This window comes from Vipera berus (assembly GCF_964194415.1).
Source record: "Vipera berus genome assembly, chromosome: 3".
NCBI classification, from domain to species: Eukaryota; Metazoa; Chordata; class Lepidosauria; order Squamata; family Viperidae; genus Vipera; species Vipera berus.
In genome coordinates, this window is record NC_138204.1 from 84,570,673 (window position 1) to 84,587,733 (window position 17,061).

The following is a 17,061-nucleotide window of genomic DNA, read 5'->3' on the forward strand; positions in this document are numbered from 1 at the left end:
TTGTCCAGGATTTGATTCTGAAAAGATGCTTCACCCCACCTCTTTAGGCTTGTTCATTCTAAGGCTATTTGAATCTGTGTTAAATTCTGTAAAACTCTCACCAAATTCCTCCAACTTCCTGTTTAGTGAGAATAGGGCGGGAAGTGAACTCAAGGGTCAGACGAGGGGGGGGGAGGACACAGGCAGCCCACAAGGAGAAAAGGGAAGTTTGCTGACATAGTGTTTTTGATGTTTTTCCAGATTCCACCAGGTTCTCATTTCAGACCATGCTGTGTCTCTCGGTGTCTTCGCAAATCCACCTTTCTCTGAAAGCCTTTGCCGCACAGATCACAGCCAAAGGGCTTGAAGCCAGTGTGTTTCCGACTGTGAGTGATCAGGTTTGAGCTCTGGCTGAAAGCTTTGCCACACACCTGGCACTTGTGGGGTTTCTCACCTGAAAAGAATGAGAAGATGGACACAAGGTTAGACAATACAGCAGCCCTATCAAACTAACGTGGAAAATTCAAGAGGAGGTGCAGATATTCTACAGTCCTTGTTCTATACCAGCCTGCTACCGGCCCTGCAGAAAAGGCAGGGACAACCCCTTTTACAAGAAGGCAAGAGGCTGGAATTAAGCCTGCCAAATTTATTGATACAAAAACAAACAAGACACGAACCAAGAAACAGGAGCTTTTCAAGCGGTTGCCTTCAGCAAACCAGCCCTCCCACGCATTCCCCTTTTATACAGTTTAGGGCATGGCTTCTCTCTGCCTCCTTCCGAGGTGCCCCATTGCCTTCCTCTGTTTACTCCTGATTGACTGCCTCCTGCGTCGGGCGTCCTTGAACAGTGCCAGCTGTGGGTCATCTTCATCCACGCTGTCAGGCTCACACAGCTGGGTCTCCGTCGTGACCAGGTGGGAGGGGCCTGGCTGAGGGCTCTCATCAGCAAGCTCTTCAACACCCCCCTCCTCCTCCTCTGAGTCGTCCGACCCAACTGCCGAACCCACAGGCTGACCCTGAATCACAACAGTCCTACATACTAGGTATTCAATCCTAGATATTCTGGCTAGAAATACGAAGGATAATATACTTCTAGAAAGGAGTATATTGTTAGTGGAATCAATTAAATCCAGCAGTTCATTCTATGCATAGTAGGCAGCAGTTGTTAAATTGACTAGAACTCTCTGGTCTGAGTTGCAGAATTGAGGACACTAAGTGAAAGAGAGAAAAAATACAGAGTAAACTTTTTGCTGCCATTTCATGACCATCTGGGTGTTTGAAGTCCAGATCTGATAGGTCCAACACTGATTTTTCCATTATGGCTGACATGTCATGGACAAGAAGAATAGAATTCCTCAACAGTTTGCTTATCAAGACTTTCAGTCCTGCTCAAAAAATGTATGTCTTAATGAGATCTTATGCAAGCCTCCTCAAAAATCTCATGATTTGGTGATTTCATGCAATTTCAGTCCTAATAAATCTACTTTAAAACAAACAAACAATGGATGCCATTTTAAGGAGCAGCAGGTGCTATGTGGCTAAGACCTGCCTTCAAATAATACTGACAACCTATTGGGTAATCTTTTCCTGAAAGTGTCTTAACACTTAACACTTTAGCTATACTTATAGGAATCCACAGGGACAAGCCAGAGGGGGCAAGTAGTAAAATATGTGTTGTGACATCATAGTGCAAACCCCATGACTTCCAAACTTGTGTCCAACCTCAGTGCATGAGAACAAAAATGTGGAGGTTGTGTTGTAACATAACTGTGTCATTTTGTTTTATTTTTTCATCATGAAGGTTATCTGCAGAGACCTGTAGCAAGAACTCCCCAATACAAAAAGGATCAGGTGATAGTTATAGCAGCTTATCAGTGCTGATTAAATTCGCTAAAAGGAAATTCTTGTGAAAAAACGTTCATTTAAATGTTATTTTTCATTTGTCTCCATTATTCATTGCCTTAGTTTCTGGGTTTATCAAAAGAGAAAATGTTTTTTGAGTTTATGCCTCTTTGTCCATCTTCACACACGGTTCTAAAGTTATTTCACTGGAAAAAAACTAAATTAATAACTTCAGAGCACATGATGAGACAAAAAAAGAGAGGCCAATTGGATGTAGCAGTTAAGGCACCAGGCTAAAAACTGGGAGATTATGAGTTCTAGTTTCTTCTGGGACACAGCTGAGTAACCTTGGGCCAGTCATATTTTCTGAGCCTTAGGAAGAAGGTAATAGCAAACCACTTCTGAAAAGCCTTACCAAGAAATCTACATACATGCACATGTGCACGTACACACACACACACACACACACACACACACACAAAGAGAGAGAGAGAGAGAGAGAGAGAGAGAGAGAGAGAGAGAGAGAGAGAGAGAGAGAGAGAGAGAGAGAGAGAGAGAGAGAATGAAAGTTACAACCTGCTTGTGTTTCACTTAGTAGAAGAGGTTACTTTTGTGGTTGTTGACTACTGCTGCTAACTTTAGAAACTGTTAGAGAGGCAAGCAAGGCGTTATTAACCTCACAAGCCACATATCAACATGACCTTTCTTCAGATTAACACCACTGATATATAAGTATGCCCCAGTCACAGAAAGAAGCTATGGTCAATAAACACAGGGTGGTTGGATTTTAAAGCTTTTAGTTATTAAACAAATGCGGCCTCTTGCTAAAATTCATGATTGGCTCTTAAGAGATTTATATCTGTGATGCCTACTTTTTTGCTTTATTTTTTATTGATTTAGATGTGATCTTCTTTTATCCAGGGTTAATCAATTACAGTATTAAAATAAAGTCATTTCATATAGATGCTACCAATGCGGCTAAGTTTGAATCTACAGTACCAGATAGCACAATGTAACAGAACCCATCGAAACAGACAAGGGTTTGCCTGGTATCTGGAGCAGGAAATTCTCCTATATCCTGAAGCTTCATAGGGACTAGTAGTACTAGTAGCAGGTTATATAACAAGAAACATTTTTGAAGTAAAATAAGTCTGTCTAATTCTTTTAAAGCATCATTCTTAGCATTTTCTGAAACTAACATCTTTCACTCCAGGAAAACAATATCCTCAATAAATTTTATGCCCTTTTTGTAGAAATAGGATGCTTCCCCTTTTTTTCCAGTATGGAGGAAATTGATTGCTTGCTTGCTTGCTTGCTTGCTTGCTTGCTTTATTTATTTATTTATTTATTTATTTATTTATTTATTTATTTATTTATTTATTTATTTATTTATTTATTTATTTATTTATTTATTTATTTATTTATTTGATTTTATCATTTAATTTTAGATTAGCCTGCACGATGGGTCAAACGTATAACACTGAATGTGTGTATGGTCTGGTCTAGGGAATTACATGATGATATTCCTGACTACTGGAGTCATGAGAAGCAATATCAAATGGTAGTATATAATAGTTGTATAATTATAATCTGAGGATGCATTTATGTGGATTAGCTCAACGTACCAAGAACAAATGCAAATGTTTCTTATACCTGAAAAATGCATGAAAACAAATCATGCTGGTACAAGAAAAAAATGTCCCCAACTTTATTAATAAGGACTCCTATGGATATAGCTTCAATATTTGTCCATGTGTTGGTCTATAGCAGGGGTGGGGAACAATGGCTGCTTTATGACTTGTGGACTTCAACTCCCAGAATTCCTGAGCCAACATCAGTTGACCTGAATCCACGAGTCATAAAAGGGTCATTGTTCCCCACCCCTGGTCTATAGTACACCTTCTTTTTACATTACTGAGATAGCTGTCTTTCCTTTCTTGGTAGCCCTTATTTCCTGCTATTGTAAGATAATGGACAGAGGTATCACAGAGCAGACAGTGTTAGGTCCTCTAAAAGCAACGGGAGGATCCCTCATTTTTTTTCACAGAAGAACAATGGGTTGTGGTCTGAGGCATGAACATTTTGCTAGATAGACAAAGTTGAATCAGTGACTTCTCCAAGGTCACTTTGTGAATTTTATATCTGATCAGGAATGATTAGGAATTATGGAGCCTACGCTTTTGCAAAGAATTTTGGTGTACGAAAGTCTATTAATGTTCAGTGAATTAATTAGAGGAGATGCAGTGGAACATTCCTCCTGCGTTTAAAATATAGCCCTTCTTTGTAGCTACGGAAAAACTGTAACTTCCTAAAATTAGGGTAGAGGATCAATCAGCAGACATTTTATATTTCGTTAAGTTCCCCCATATTTTGACTAGCACTAAGAAAAATGGAAAAGTGATGATGATTAACATAGTGCCTAAAAACAACACACACCAAATTGCTTTGTTCTGGCTGAATAATTATAAGAACAAATTGCACTTATTTTATATATTCCGATGTACATGGCTAAGTCTTATAACCCTCTAGTATAAGATTTCTTCTGTTTCAATCAACACTATCCATCTTTCTGAAAGGACTTAATACTAGCAGGTATACTGATTCCAAAATTTTCTCCATGGTTTACTAAAAAAAAAATTGGTATAATGGATGGAGGGAGAGATGAGATATATAGATGATAGATAGATAGATAGATAGAGAGAGAGAGAGAGAGAGAGAGAGAGAGAGAGAGAGAGAGAGAGAGAGAGAGAGAGAGAGAGATAGATGATGATCATGAAGAGAGAGAAAAAATGACTAAAAGGAACTAGTGGGGTACATCAATGACCATACATTTATCCCAGCACTATGTATCTATGAAGCTGGATGAAAATGGAGACTTCACCTGTATGGATGAAAGTGTGCTTTTTCATGTCAGATTTCTGGTGAAACCTCTTTCCACAGTACTGACATGGATAAGGTCGGGTATCTGAATGGATGAGAAGGTGGGTGGACAAAGTGGAAGATCTCTTGAAGCTCTTCCCACAGATCTTACAGTCAAAGCTACGTTCCTGCAAAAAAAAATCAAAACAGATTTCACCAAACTATACAAGTCACAGCAACAGAGCTAAAATATGAATTGTCTTATCCTCGTAAATTGATCACAACAAAAATTGATAAACAGTCTATTTTATAAAACAAATTAGCGTATAGTTTTAAAGAACAATCTGAAAAAGCAAAGAATCTTAGCAGAAGAAGGGATTAAGAAATGTTAATGATCTGGAATACTTTTGAAAAAAGAATTAAACTAGATTATAATTAATTTATCTCTCTCTATCTTACTCTCTATCGCTGTCATCCAGATATAAATATATTTATAAATTATCTATAAATAATTAAGCTTTGGGAAAAATAAAGTAAGCAGAGCTAGTTTCTCAAACTTGGCAACTTTTAGGTATATGGACTTTAATTCTCAGAATTCCCCTAGCCAATCTGGGTCTGGGCGTATTTCAGAATATTCAGGAAACTCTCCCACTTGGATAGCTTCCTACAGAAAGTAATGAATAGCAACAAACTTCTAAAATAGACTGGAAGAATCAATTAGCCTTTTTATAAAATTAATTGCCCTTATATATATATATATATATATATATATATATATATATATATATATATATATATGCGGTGGCTTAGTACAGGGGTGTCAAACTCAATTTCATTGAGGGCCGCATCAGCATTGTGGTTGCCCTCAGGGGGCTGGGTGGGTGTGGCCAGGGTGGGCGTGGCCTACTGGGTGGGCATGGCTAGAGTGCGTATGGCCTACTGGGTGGGCATGGCCAGCTCTACATCGTTCGCATCAAGGGTGCCTATGGGGGCCTGGGCAGGAGTGGGACAGATCTGAGGGTCTCTGGCAGAAGGAGGGTCTCTGGGCCAGGGCCAAGGCAGTGGGGGCCAGTCCCTCACTGTTTCCAGGATGGCTTCGCGGGCCGGATCTGGCCCGCGGGCCTTGTGTTTGACATGTCTGGCTTAGTGGGTTAGGACGCTGAGCTTGTCGATCAGAAGGTCGGCAGTTTGGCAGGTCAAATCCCTAGTGCCGCGTAACAGAGTGAGCGCCTGTTACTCGGCCCAGCTTCTGCCAACCTAGCAGTTCGAAAGCACGTAAAAATGCAAGTAGAAAAATAGGGACCACTATGGTGGGAAGGTAACAGCATTCCGTGCGCCTTTAGCGTCTAGTCATGCCGGCCACATGACCACGAAGACGTCCTTGGACAAGCGCTAGCTCTTCGGCTTTGAAACGGAGATGAGCACCAGCCCCTAGAGTTGGAAATGACTAGCATGCATGTGCAGGGGAACCTTTACCATATATATATATATGTGTGTGTGTGTGTGTGTGTGTATGTGTATGTGTATATATATGTATGTATGTATGTATGTATGTATGTATGTATGTATATACCCCACAGTGTGCAGGGGAAATCCTACTTTGGTTTACATACCTTGCTTCCTGAAATTTAGCGGTGGTTGCATTGGGAAAAGGAAAAAGATTCCATCCAATAAATGGCAAAAACCTGATTTCTAAACCTTAAAATGCTTCTGCTTTGGAAGAAATGTGCATTCATGCGGATGTCTTGTTCCTCTTGGTTTCCATTTGGAAAGTTTGACTTGCAGCCCCAGGAAACTGTCTTAGTGTGAACAGCACAAAGGAACAATGAGCTGGGTTTGCTGTTTTGGTGGGGATAACTGACTCACCCAACAAATGGAGGTGTATTGCGGCTCAGAATCTTTTTATATGTAAAATTCTCCAGGTGGAACAGAATGACCAAATGATTGCTTCACTTGTTATCTATTAATTCTAGAAATTCATAGATCATAGATCTAGATCAGAGGTCCCCAACTTTTGGGGCCGGTTCCGTGGAGAGACGTTTTTCCACGGACCGGAGGAGGTGTAGTTTTGTGTGCTGCCTGCATCCTGTGAATGGGGCTTTCCTTGTTTGTGCGGACCAGTTGCTGGCACGCCGTGGGGACCCCTGATCTAGATCATATCGTCATCCCAAAGAAATCTCAGGACAGGCTACCCAGACATAAAAACTAAATATCTCTGTGCATTAAGAGCTGCAAAGAAAAATTCCCACAAGTGTAGCTTGAGTGGAAAGCCAGGAAAGAAGGAAGGTGATACTGCTATAACCAAATGTTAAAACAAATAAAACACTTGTGAAAGGTGTTAAGGAAAATATATAATTTTCCAGTATGACTTATGCTGTACAATCCCTTTTCAAAATCTGATGTTAATCATAGGATTTGCTGGAGTCAGGGCTTTTTTTCTCATAGAATGCTCAGAACGGAGTTCCGGCACCTTTTTTGGATGGAACCTTGTAGGATAGGCAAGGTGGGTTGTATGACATGTGTGAGTTCCGGCACCTTTTTCTTATACAAAAAAAGCACTGGCTGGAGTGCAAGATTTCTTTCACAAATGAACAGTACACCCTAACTATACTGTCCTGATCGAAGTCAAGCTATCCAAATCTGCAATTTGAAAAGGCCAACAAGCTCCCATTGAAGCAAATGAGTAACAGCAGACATGAAAACTCAGTTGCTTTAAGCCATCCTTTCCACAGCCTATCTTCAAGTCTAAACTGGATGTTTATGGAGAAAGCAAGATTTAATTACACTAATAGTAATTAGGCCTACGTCTACTGGCTCATAATGGAAATCAGTCTAATCTAGAACTTCCTCTCCAAGAGCAATCACCTAGATCACAGGCAAGTTCTAGCCATTCGCATGGGCTACAACTCTCAATTTCCAATTAGTATCATAAAAACAGTAGATCCAACACAGAAGGCAACAGAGAAACTTCCTAACAGTGAGAGCAATTAACCAGTGGAACAGCTTTCCTTCAGAAGTTGTGGGTGCTCCATCACTGGAGGTTTTTAAGAAGAGACAGGACAGTCACTTATCTGAAATGGTATAGGATCTCCTGCTTGAGCAGCGGGATGGACTAGAAGACCTCCAAGGTCCCTTCCAGCTCCATTCTGATTGATGGAGTGATTGTGGAAAACTGTTTATCACCTTGAAGCAAATCTGAAGAAGCTGAACCACGAGGACTTATTAAACTGGAAGGTCTATTATTACACGGACGATGAGAAGCACCTTTAAGTCTCCCTCATGTGACTTGGGCCTTATGCAAATATCTGAACAGAATCCCCAATGCAGAAAAAAGCAAGGTGTCAAAGCAAAAAACATCCTTACAACACAAGGTTTATACCAAGTATGCTGCTTAGGCAATGTAAATGCAGAGTATAAAGAATTAAACTGTATGAGCAAAAGCCCTGACTTGTAATCCTTGTAATGCAGTTAAAAAGCATCTATGGCAATGTATTTTCCTTATTAAATAAACTAAATAAAAATGCGGTTTTCCCCAAAATGAATTTTCTGCCTTCATACTTTCCTACGTGCCCTTATAAAGAAGATTCTTATGGAAAGGATGGGAAACTGTAGTGATAAAATCAAGGAAGAAACAAGGAATACCATTTCCCAAATTTAGTTGGAAATTTCTTTCCCATTCAGCCCTAAAACTTCACTTTTCAGTTTCAGGTTCTGCGATATTTTAAGAGGGCACCGTGGCTTAAATGGTAGTCCTCGACTTATAACAGTTCATTTAGTGATGGTTCAAAATTACACTGGAAAAACCACCATTTTTCACATTTACAACCACTGCAGCATCCCTATGGTCACATAATAAAATTTCAAATGCTTGGCAACTGACTCTTATTTAGGACGGTTGCAGTGTCCTGGGGTCATGTGATCCCCTTTTGCAACTTTCTGACAAGCAAAGTTAATGGAGAAGCCAGATTCAGTTAGCAACCATGTCACTAACTTAACAACTACACTGATTCACTTAACTTAACCAACTGCGGCAAGAAAGGTCGTAAAACGGGGCAAAATTGATATGTCTGACCTAGCCAGAGAAATTTGGGGCTCAGTTGTGGGTATAAGTCAAGGACTAGCTTATAATTCCTTTGATCTTCTCCCCTTACTGGCCTGCATCTAGTATAGCTGTTTCCCCTTTATGATTGAAGTAGTTATCCTAAAAAAAAAAAAGCTGTAGTTTGCGCTTCCTCCAAAAAAGAACCGTGCTTAATATATGAAAGAAATAATTGCAACCAAATTTGAATCTGGCTTAATTTATCATTTATCTTTAATCACCACCCTGATGCTAAAATGAGTTTTTCCAACAACTCCGTATTCATATAATAGAAAGATCTCAACGGGGTCTGGTGAATGATAGTTGTTTGCAGTCAAACAAGCTCCATGCGACAGCCCAAACTACCATATTAGTCCATCCAAAAGCTTTTCACATCCTCTTTGTCTTTAAAGGCAACAGTGTGTGTATCCCTGCATACACAGCTCATCCTTACCATTTCCCTGCCCCAGCTTGAAGATACCTCACTTAACTTTTGCAGAGAACAAGTTCTCACAAAGGGCCCCCATTTCATAGCTCGTCCATTGCTGATGGAGACTGAAGCCTGTCTTAAGTGCTGGAAAGCAGTAAAATGGGGATAAGGTTGGGGGGAAATGGAAGGAAACCTCCCACGTAGGAGCCATCGGTCTACTGCAGGACAGCTCTTCCCCACCAGCAGCTCTGGGCTACGCTTTAGTCAACTCTACTGCGTCTGGCCATGAGATCGTGCACCTTTCCTATGCAGTTATTTGCTTCTGGGATTTGCCTCAGGAGCAGAGTCTTGTTGTGATTCAGGGTCAGCCTGTGGGTTCGGCAGTTGGGTCGGACGATTCAGAGGAGGAGGAGGGGGGTGTTGGAGAGGTTGCTGAGGGGGTTGGAGAGCTTGCTGATGAGAGCCCTCAGCCAGGCCCCTCCCACCTGGTTACAACGCAGACACAGCTGTGTGAGCCTGACAGCGTGGATGAAGATGACCCACAGCTGGCCCTGTTCAAGGACGCCCGACGCAGGAGGCAGTCAATCAGGAGTAAACAGAGGAAGGCAATGGGGCACCTCGGAAGGAGGCAGAGAGAAGCCACGCCCTGAACTGTTTAAAAGGGGAATGCGTGGGAGGGCTGGTTTGCTGAAGGCAACCGTTTGAATAGCTCCTGTTTCATGGTTCGTGTCTTGTTTTTGCTCTGTTTGCTTTTGTGTCCATAAATTTGGCAGGCTTAGTTCCAGCCTCTTGCCTTCTTGGAAAAGGGGTTGTCCCTGCCTTATCTGCAGGGCCGGTAGTAGGCTGGTACAGAATAAGTCTATGGTCCTGGACCAGTGCAATGGATTGTAAACCACCTGGCTGACAGGAAAATGCTGAGTGAGCGAAAGGCTCTCAAGAGGAGCTTTAGGTGCCAGCATGTGTGAGGAAAATATTGTATTGCTCTGACCACTTGGGGACGACCACACCGTTTTCTCCTCATTGGCTCTCTTTTGCTTTTCCCCAACAATGCCTGCATCTAAAGCTTTTCCCAGATTCTTGTCATTCATTACACCACCTGGAAAGAACGAATCAGTTCTGAGTGGGGATAAGTCCATACACTCCCATACATCTTGGCTGAAATGCTGAAGGATTCTGCTCTTCTGGTCATAATATTTGCATGGGGGAAAAAATGAAGGGTTCGGCATAACGGTTCCCTACGAGGAGGACACTGAAAATCAGGCAGCTTTTCAAGCAGTGATTACTACATTTTTGCCACAGGCATTGCTCAGTCACAGAAAGCAGTTTTTTTCAACCTGATTACCCTTCAGAAGTCTTTAGAAGATCAATCTTATCATCATAAGCACTTAGCTATCCCAGAATGTTTCCACCCCATTACTAATACCGGTAGTAGTAAAAGGCTTTCAATTCATTGGACTGATGTCACTACTTATGCCATAAATAACAGTTGCACAAACTTCTAGGCATTACGTGGAAATCTTCTAGGCGTTACGTGGAAATCTGCCACATAAAGTGTGCATCTCTAAGCAGCCTCCTCTTAGAGAACTAAAATGTAGGCAATACCTTTTATTTGACTCTTTAAAGCAGGGGTCTTCAAACTTGGCCTTTTGATGACTTGTGAACTTCAACTCCCAGAATTCCTCAGGCAGGCAGGATGGCTGAGGAATTCTGGGAGTTGAAGTCCACAAGTCATAAAAGGGCCACGTTTGAAGACCCCTGCTTTAATGGGTCTTTTCCCAGATGAGCTACAATTGGAGCAATCATTCAGAATTAATGCCCATCTGATCGTCTTCATACCCTCTGATACCTGGAGACTCCATCAGCCCCCAGAGTCATCTCCTCCTGCGCTCTCACCTGGGAATGCACAGCTTTATGCTGCTCCAAGCTAACAGCGTGGCCAAATGTCTTTCCACACATTTCGCAAGCGAAGGGCCGGGTGCCACTGTGTGAACGACGAACATGCACCTCTAGGCCATGCGGAGTAGAGAAGTCCTGAGAAACAAAGAGTGAAGGAAAACATCAGTGTTTGGGACCACAGCTCACAGCAGGTTCTGACTCTAGGCTCGTGAAGTTGCCTGATCAAGGATTTCCCTTGGTGACACCACTGAGCAATAACCAAAGGACAACATGGGCATAGAAAGGATTCTTAAGAAGTGGTTTGCTGTTGACGGTTAATGCTGTTCTCCCAGGAATTGTATTCTACGGTTTTCTAAGGATGGTTTCATTCAAGGATTCCCAGTTTAAGCTATTTTATACATCCTGGTGACAGGTTTATATATGCATACAGCAATCCAGTTTTCAATTGAACTAATCAGTAGATTGACTTATGTTATGGATCACAGGTGTTTATATATATCTCAGATAAAGGGTATGACTAACTGATGAGAACATAAATGAGTTCGAAATGATCATCTTAGCCTCCCAAATTCTTTATTAGCAATTTGAATAATTTGCACAAATAATGAGCTGTCATAAGTTGACTAGTTCCTGTGGATAAGCCCTGAGCCGGGCCAAAACAGGAATGAAAGAGTTAATTAGCAAGGTCCATTCAAAAAGCCTTGACAAATACTTAAACATACATTTGCCTTGCCTTCCAGCTAATATAAGAGAGAAAGAACCCCGTGGCTCAGGAGGTTAAAACACTCCCTGATATACAATCAGCCCGGGTTCGAATCTCAGATAAAGGGTATGACTAACTGATGAGAACATAAATGAGTTCGAAATGATCATCTTAGCCTCCCAAATTCTTTATTAGCAATTTGAATAATTTGCACAAATAATGAGCTGTCATAAGTTGACTAGTTCCTGTGGATAAGCCCTGAGCCGGGCCAAAACAGGAATGAAAGAGTTAATTAGCAAGGTCCATTCAAAAAGCCTTGACAAATACTTAAACATACATTTGCCTTGCCTTCCAGCTAATATAAGAGAGAAAGAACCCCGTGGCTCAGGAGGTTAAAACACTCCCTGATATACAATCAGCCCGGGTTCGAATCTCAGATAAAGGGTATGACTAACTGATGAGAACATAAATGAGTTCGAAATGATCATCTTAGCCTCCCAAATTCTTTATTAGCAATTTGAATAATTTGCACAAATAATGAGCTGTCATAAGTTGACTAGTTCCTGTGGATAAGCCCTGAGCCGGGCCAAAACAGGAATGAAAGAGTTAATTAGCAAGGTCCATTCAAAAAGCCTTGACAAATACTTAAACATACATTTGCCTTGCCTTCCAGCTAATATAAGAGAGAAAGAACCCCGTGGCTCAGGAGGTTAAAACACTCCCTGATATACAATCAGCCCGGGTTCGAATCTCAGATAAAGGGTATGACTAACTGATGAGAACATAAATGAGTTCGAAATGATCATCTTAGCCTCCCAAATTCTTTATTAGCAATTTGAATAATTTGCACAAATAATGAGCTGTCATAAGTTGACTAGTTCCTGTGGATAAGCCCTGAGCCGGGCCAAAACAGGAATGAAAGAGTTAATTAGCAAGGTCCATTCAAAAAGCCTTGACAAATACTTAAACATACATTTGCCTTGCCTTCCAGCTAATATAAGAGAGAAAGAACCCCGTGGCTCAGGAGGTTAAAACACTCCCTGATATACAATCAGCCCGGGTTCGAATCTCAGATAAAGGGTATGACTAACTGATGAGAACATAAATGAGTTCGAAATGATCATCTTAGCCTCCCAAATTCTTTATTAGCAATTTGAATAATTTGCACAAATAATGAGCTGTCATAAGTTGACTAGTTCCTGTGGATAAGCCCTGAGCCGGGCCAAAACAGGAATGAAAGAGTTAATTAGCAAGGTCCATTCAAAAAGCCTTGACAAATACTTAAACATATATATATATATATATATATATATATATATATATATATATATATATATATATATATATATATATATATATATATATATATATATATATATATATATATATATATATGTTAAATGCTTGTTAACTATTTAGATTAGCTTGGTACGCCCCAAACATGGGACAAATCTTTATTTCCTGTTTCGGCCTAACCAAAGGCCATCCACAGGCAGTAGTCACAACAGTGACAGCTCATATTTTTGTAAATTTTTAGATTGCTAACAAGGAATTAAAGGGAGACTGATATGCATTTCAAACTTATTAGTTTTCATCAGTCAGCCATACCCTTCTGAGATTCGAACCTGGGCTGATTGCACATTAGGCAGTTGTTTTCACCTCTAAGCCACAGGCTCTCTCTTGCTTTGTTAGCTGAGAAGCAAGGGGAGATATGTGTCAAATGCTTGTTAACTATTTAGATTACCTTGCTAGGCCCCAAACATGGGACAAATCTTTATTTCCTGTGTCAGCCTAACCTGAAGGCCATCGACAGGCAGTAGTCACACCGGTGACAGCTCATATTTGTGTAAAATTTTTTAAAATTGCTAACAAAGAATTAAGGGAGACTGATATGCATTTCAAACTTATTAGTTTTCATCAGTCAGCCATACCCTTCTGAGATTCGAACCTGGGCTGATTGCACATTAGGCAGTTGTTTTCACCTCTAAGCCACAGTCTCTCTCTTGCTTTGTTAACTGAGAAGCAAGGGGAGATATGTGTCAAATGCTTGTTAACTATTTAGATTACCTTGCTACGCCCCAAACATGGGACAAATTTTTATTTCCTGTTTCGGCCTAACCGAAGGCCATCCACAGGCAGTAGTCACAACAGTGACAGCTCATATTTTTGTAAATTTTTAGATTGCTAACAAAGAATTAAAGGGAGACTGATATGCATTTCAAACTTATTTGTTTTCATCAGTCAGCCATACCCTTCTGTATACACACACACACACACACACACACAGGGCTTTTTTTCTCATAGAACGCTCAGAACGGAGTTCCGGCACCTTTTTTGGATAGAACCTTGTAGGGTAGGCAAGGCGGGTCGTATGACATGTGTGAGTTCCGGCACCTTTTTCTTTTACAAAAAAAGCACTGTATATACTGTGTGTGTGTGTGTGTGTGTGTGTGTGTGTGTGTGTGTGTGTATGTATGTATGTATGTTTGTGTGTCTGTCTGTCTGTGTCTGTCTGTGTCTGTCTATGTATGTGTGTCTGTGTGTCTGTGTGTGTGTGTGTGTGTGTGTAACACCTGTGATCCATAACACAAGTCAATCAACTGATTAGTTCAATTGAAAACTGGATTGCTTTATGCAAAGGATGCTAGACCCTTTGTGACATATAGTATGTGCTGAACATAGTTATGAAGAATCCATTCATATAAGGGAAAATATATTAATGATGACTTATAATAGCTATGTATACCATCCCACAATCAGAATCACAATACTAGATTTTCGGGGGGGGGGAGGTTTAATAGATATTGGAGAATATGAGCCTGGATTTCATGTCCTGCTGTGGATTTCTCATAGGCAGCTGACTGATCACTGCGCCAAAAAAAAAAGAATAAATTTTTGGCCTGATGCATCAGACCATTTTGAATCATGTGATCAATAAACGGTCAGGGCAAGACATGTGACACCCTGACCCCGCCACCTCCCATCACTTCTTCAGATCATTGATCTACCTCTGTTTTGACCACCCTTGCCTTTTGGTTTGCCCATCCTTGGTCTGGCCCCTCCAAAATGGAATTTAATTCCTACCTTGCTGCATTTCACGCATTTGTAGGAGCCACTGCTGAGCAACAGAGGGCGACAGAGGAGTTCTGATTCCAATTTGATGCTATTTGCACTCTTCTCTGATTGCAGTCCGGGTGGGGTCTCCACAAAGATTCCTGGGGCTGCCGCTGGCCGCTCAAAGAGTCCCCCCGGAGAGCCAAAGTCACCGTAGAGTCCAAGAGCTGAGTTGCGCTCTGAGGCATACAGAACAGGCTCAGATCCCCGTTCACAGAAGAGACCACGTTCCAGAGTTGAGCAAGGCCTGCAGTTCTGTACCAAATGTCTCAGTTCAGTATTTCCCAGGCTGCTCCATGTGTAGGGTTTCAGGGGCAGGGAGAAGTGGGAAGGTTCATCCAAGGATGGACAGATGGACCGCTCAGAAGCTGGTAAGATACAAGTGGAGTAGAGACAATTACTAGGAAGCTCATGCACTCCCAAGCCGCAAGGAAGGAGAGGGAAGGGATGGGGAGGGAAGGGCAGGGCAGGGAAGGGAAGGTAAGGTAAGGTAAGGATGGGAAGGGAAGGGAAGGGATGGGATGGGATGGGATGGGATGGGAAGGGGAGGGCAGGGCAGGGAAGGGCAGGGAAGGGAAGGGCAGGAAAGGGCAGGGAAGAAAAGGGCAGGGATGGGAAGGGCAGGGATGTGATGGGAAGGGAAGGGATGGGAAGGAAGGGAAGGAAGGGAATGGCAGGAAAGGGAAGGGAAGGGAAGGGAAGGGAAGGGAAGGAAGGGATGGGAAGGAAGGGAAGGAAGGGAATGGCAGGGAAGGGAAGGGAAGGGAAGGGAAGGAAGGGCAGGGATGGGAAGGGAAGGGAAGGGAAGGGATGGGAAGGGAAGGGAAGGAAGGGAATGGCAGGAAAGGGAAGGGAAGGAAGGGCAGGGATGAGATGGGATGGGATGGGAAGGAAGGGAAGGGCAGGAAAGGGAAGGGCAGGGCAGGGCAGGGATGGGAAGGGAAGGGAAGGGAAGGGCAGGGAAGAAAAGGGCAGGGATGGGATGGGAAGGGAAGGGATGGGAAGGAAGGGAAGGAAGGGAATGGCAGGAAAGGGAAGGGAAGGGCAGGGAAGGGAAGGGAAGGAAGGGCAGGGAAGGGCAGGGAAGGGCAGGGAAAGGAAGGGAAGGGAAGGGATGGGATGGGAAGGAAAGGAAGGGAATGGCAGGAAAGGGAAGGGAAGGGAAGGGAAGGGAAGGGAAGGGAAGGGAAGGGAAGGAAGAGAAGGGAAGGGCAGGGAAGGGAAGGGCAGGGATGGGAAGGGAAGGAAGGGAAGGGAAGGGCAGGGCAGGGAAGGGAAGGAAGGGCAGGGATGGGAAGGGAAGGGAAGGGAAGGGAAGGGAAATTTGCTTTACCAAAGTTAGGTTGCAATTTCATGACAACTACTCTCCCATTTATCTAGGGTTTCAAATAAACACAAAACATTCTATCTGAAATAACATGCAGTGAAAAAATTAAACACTTCTGTAGGCAATAAATAATAATTCTGAACAATCTCTCCTCACATATTTAAATGAGCTTCATAATAACTACTCCTCTACATATGAATTCCATATTTTATCATGACCCGAGTCTGGTTTCTATATACAATAATGTTATATTTTTTCCATATTTATTTTGCTCTAAATCAGAAAAAGGCTGCTTTCAAAAGTACAAACTCTGTACTGCCTTTTCTGTAGAATGTTGAGATTAAAGGGAAATTAATTCTCTACCTCTTTTTTTTTCCTGGCACAAAACCAATGAGATTCTTTCTATCCTTCTTCTTGGCGCAGAAATGATTGCCTGCATGAACCTTTTTCAGCAATACATTTGCCCATCTTCTAAATACATGAGACATATAAATATGATGTGTTGAAGAGATACTAGCAAAAGCACTTTCCATTTGGGATGTGATTAGAATTTAACCAATGGCAGTTGTCTTCAGCATCATCGGAAACTTTAGGGATTTGAAATTTTTAAGAGGAGGTGGGACTAGGCTCTCCAAAGCAGAGCTCCACAAAGGACAACATTAATAATATTGAACAGAATAATACAAAATGTCCAAGTGAGAACTTATTGAAGCAAATTCAAACTACACATAGTTCAGGTTGCCTTTGTAACAAACAAAAAAACAAACAAACTGTATCTATCTGCAGCAAAATAAAAAGACTTGGGCCATAAAGATTTTAGGCTATGCCTTTTT

At 41.8% G+C, this 17,061-nt stretch overlaps 1 protein-coding gene across 1 annotated transcript in view; it reads right to left on the bottom strand.

Moving 5' to 3' along the window:
* Nucleotides 1-254: 254 nt before the first annotated feature.
* The window catches only part of GFI1 (growth factor independent 1 transcriptional repressor), a gene marked incomplete at both ends in the record, with an annotated part of 36,215 nt that continues 19,408 nt past the window's right edge, over nt 255-17,061 (bottom strand). The window contains 4 exons of the mRNA XM_081325512.1: nt 255-433; nt 4,703-4,868; nt 11,082-11,219; nt 14,872-15,269. Coding sequence (XP_081181638.1) covers nt 255-433; nt 4,703-4,868; nt 11,082-11,219; nt 14,872-15,269 — 881 coding nt within the window. The remainder of the gene's footprint in view (nt 434-4,702; nt 4,869-11,081; nt 11,220-14,871; nt 15,270-17,061) is intronic.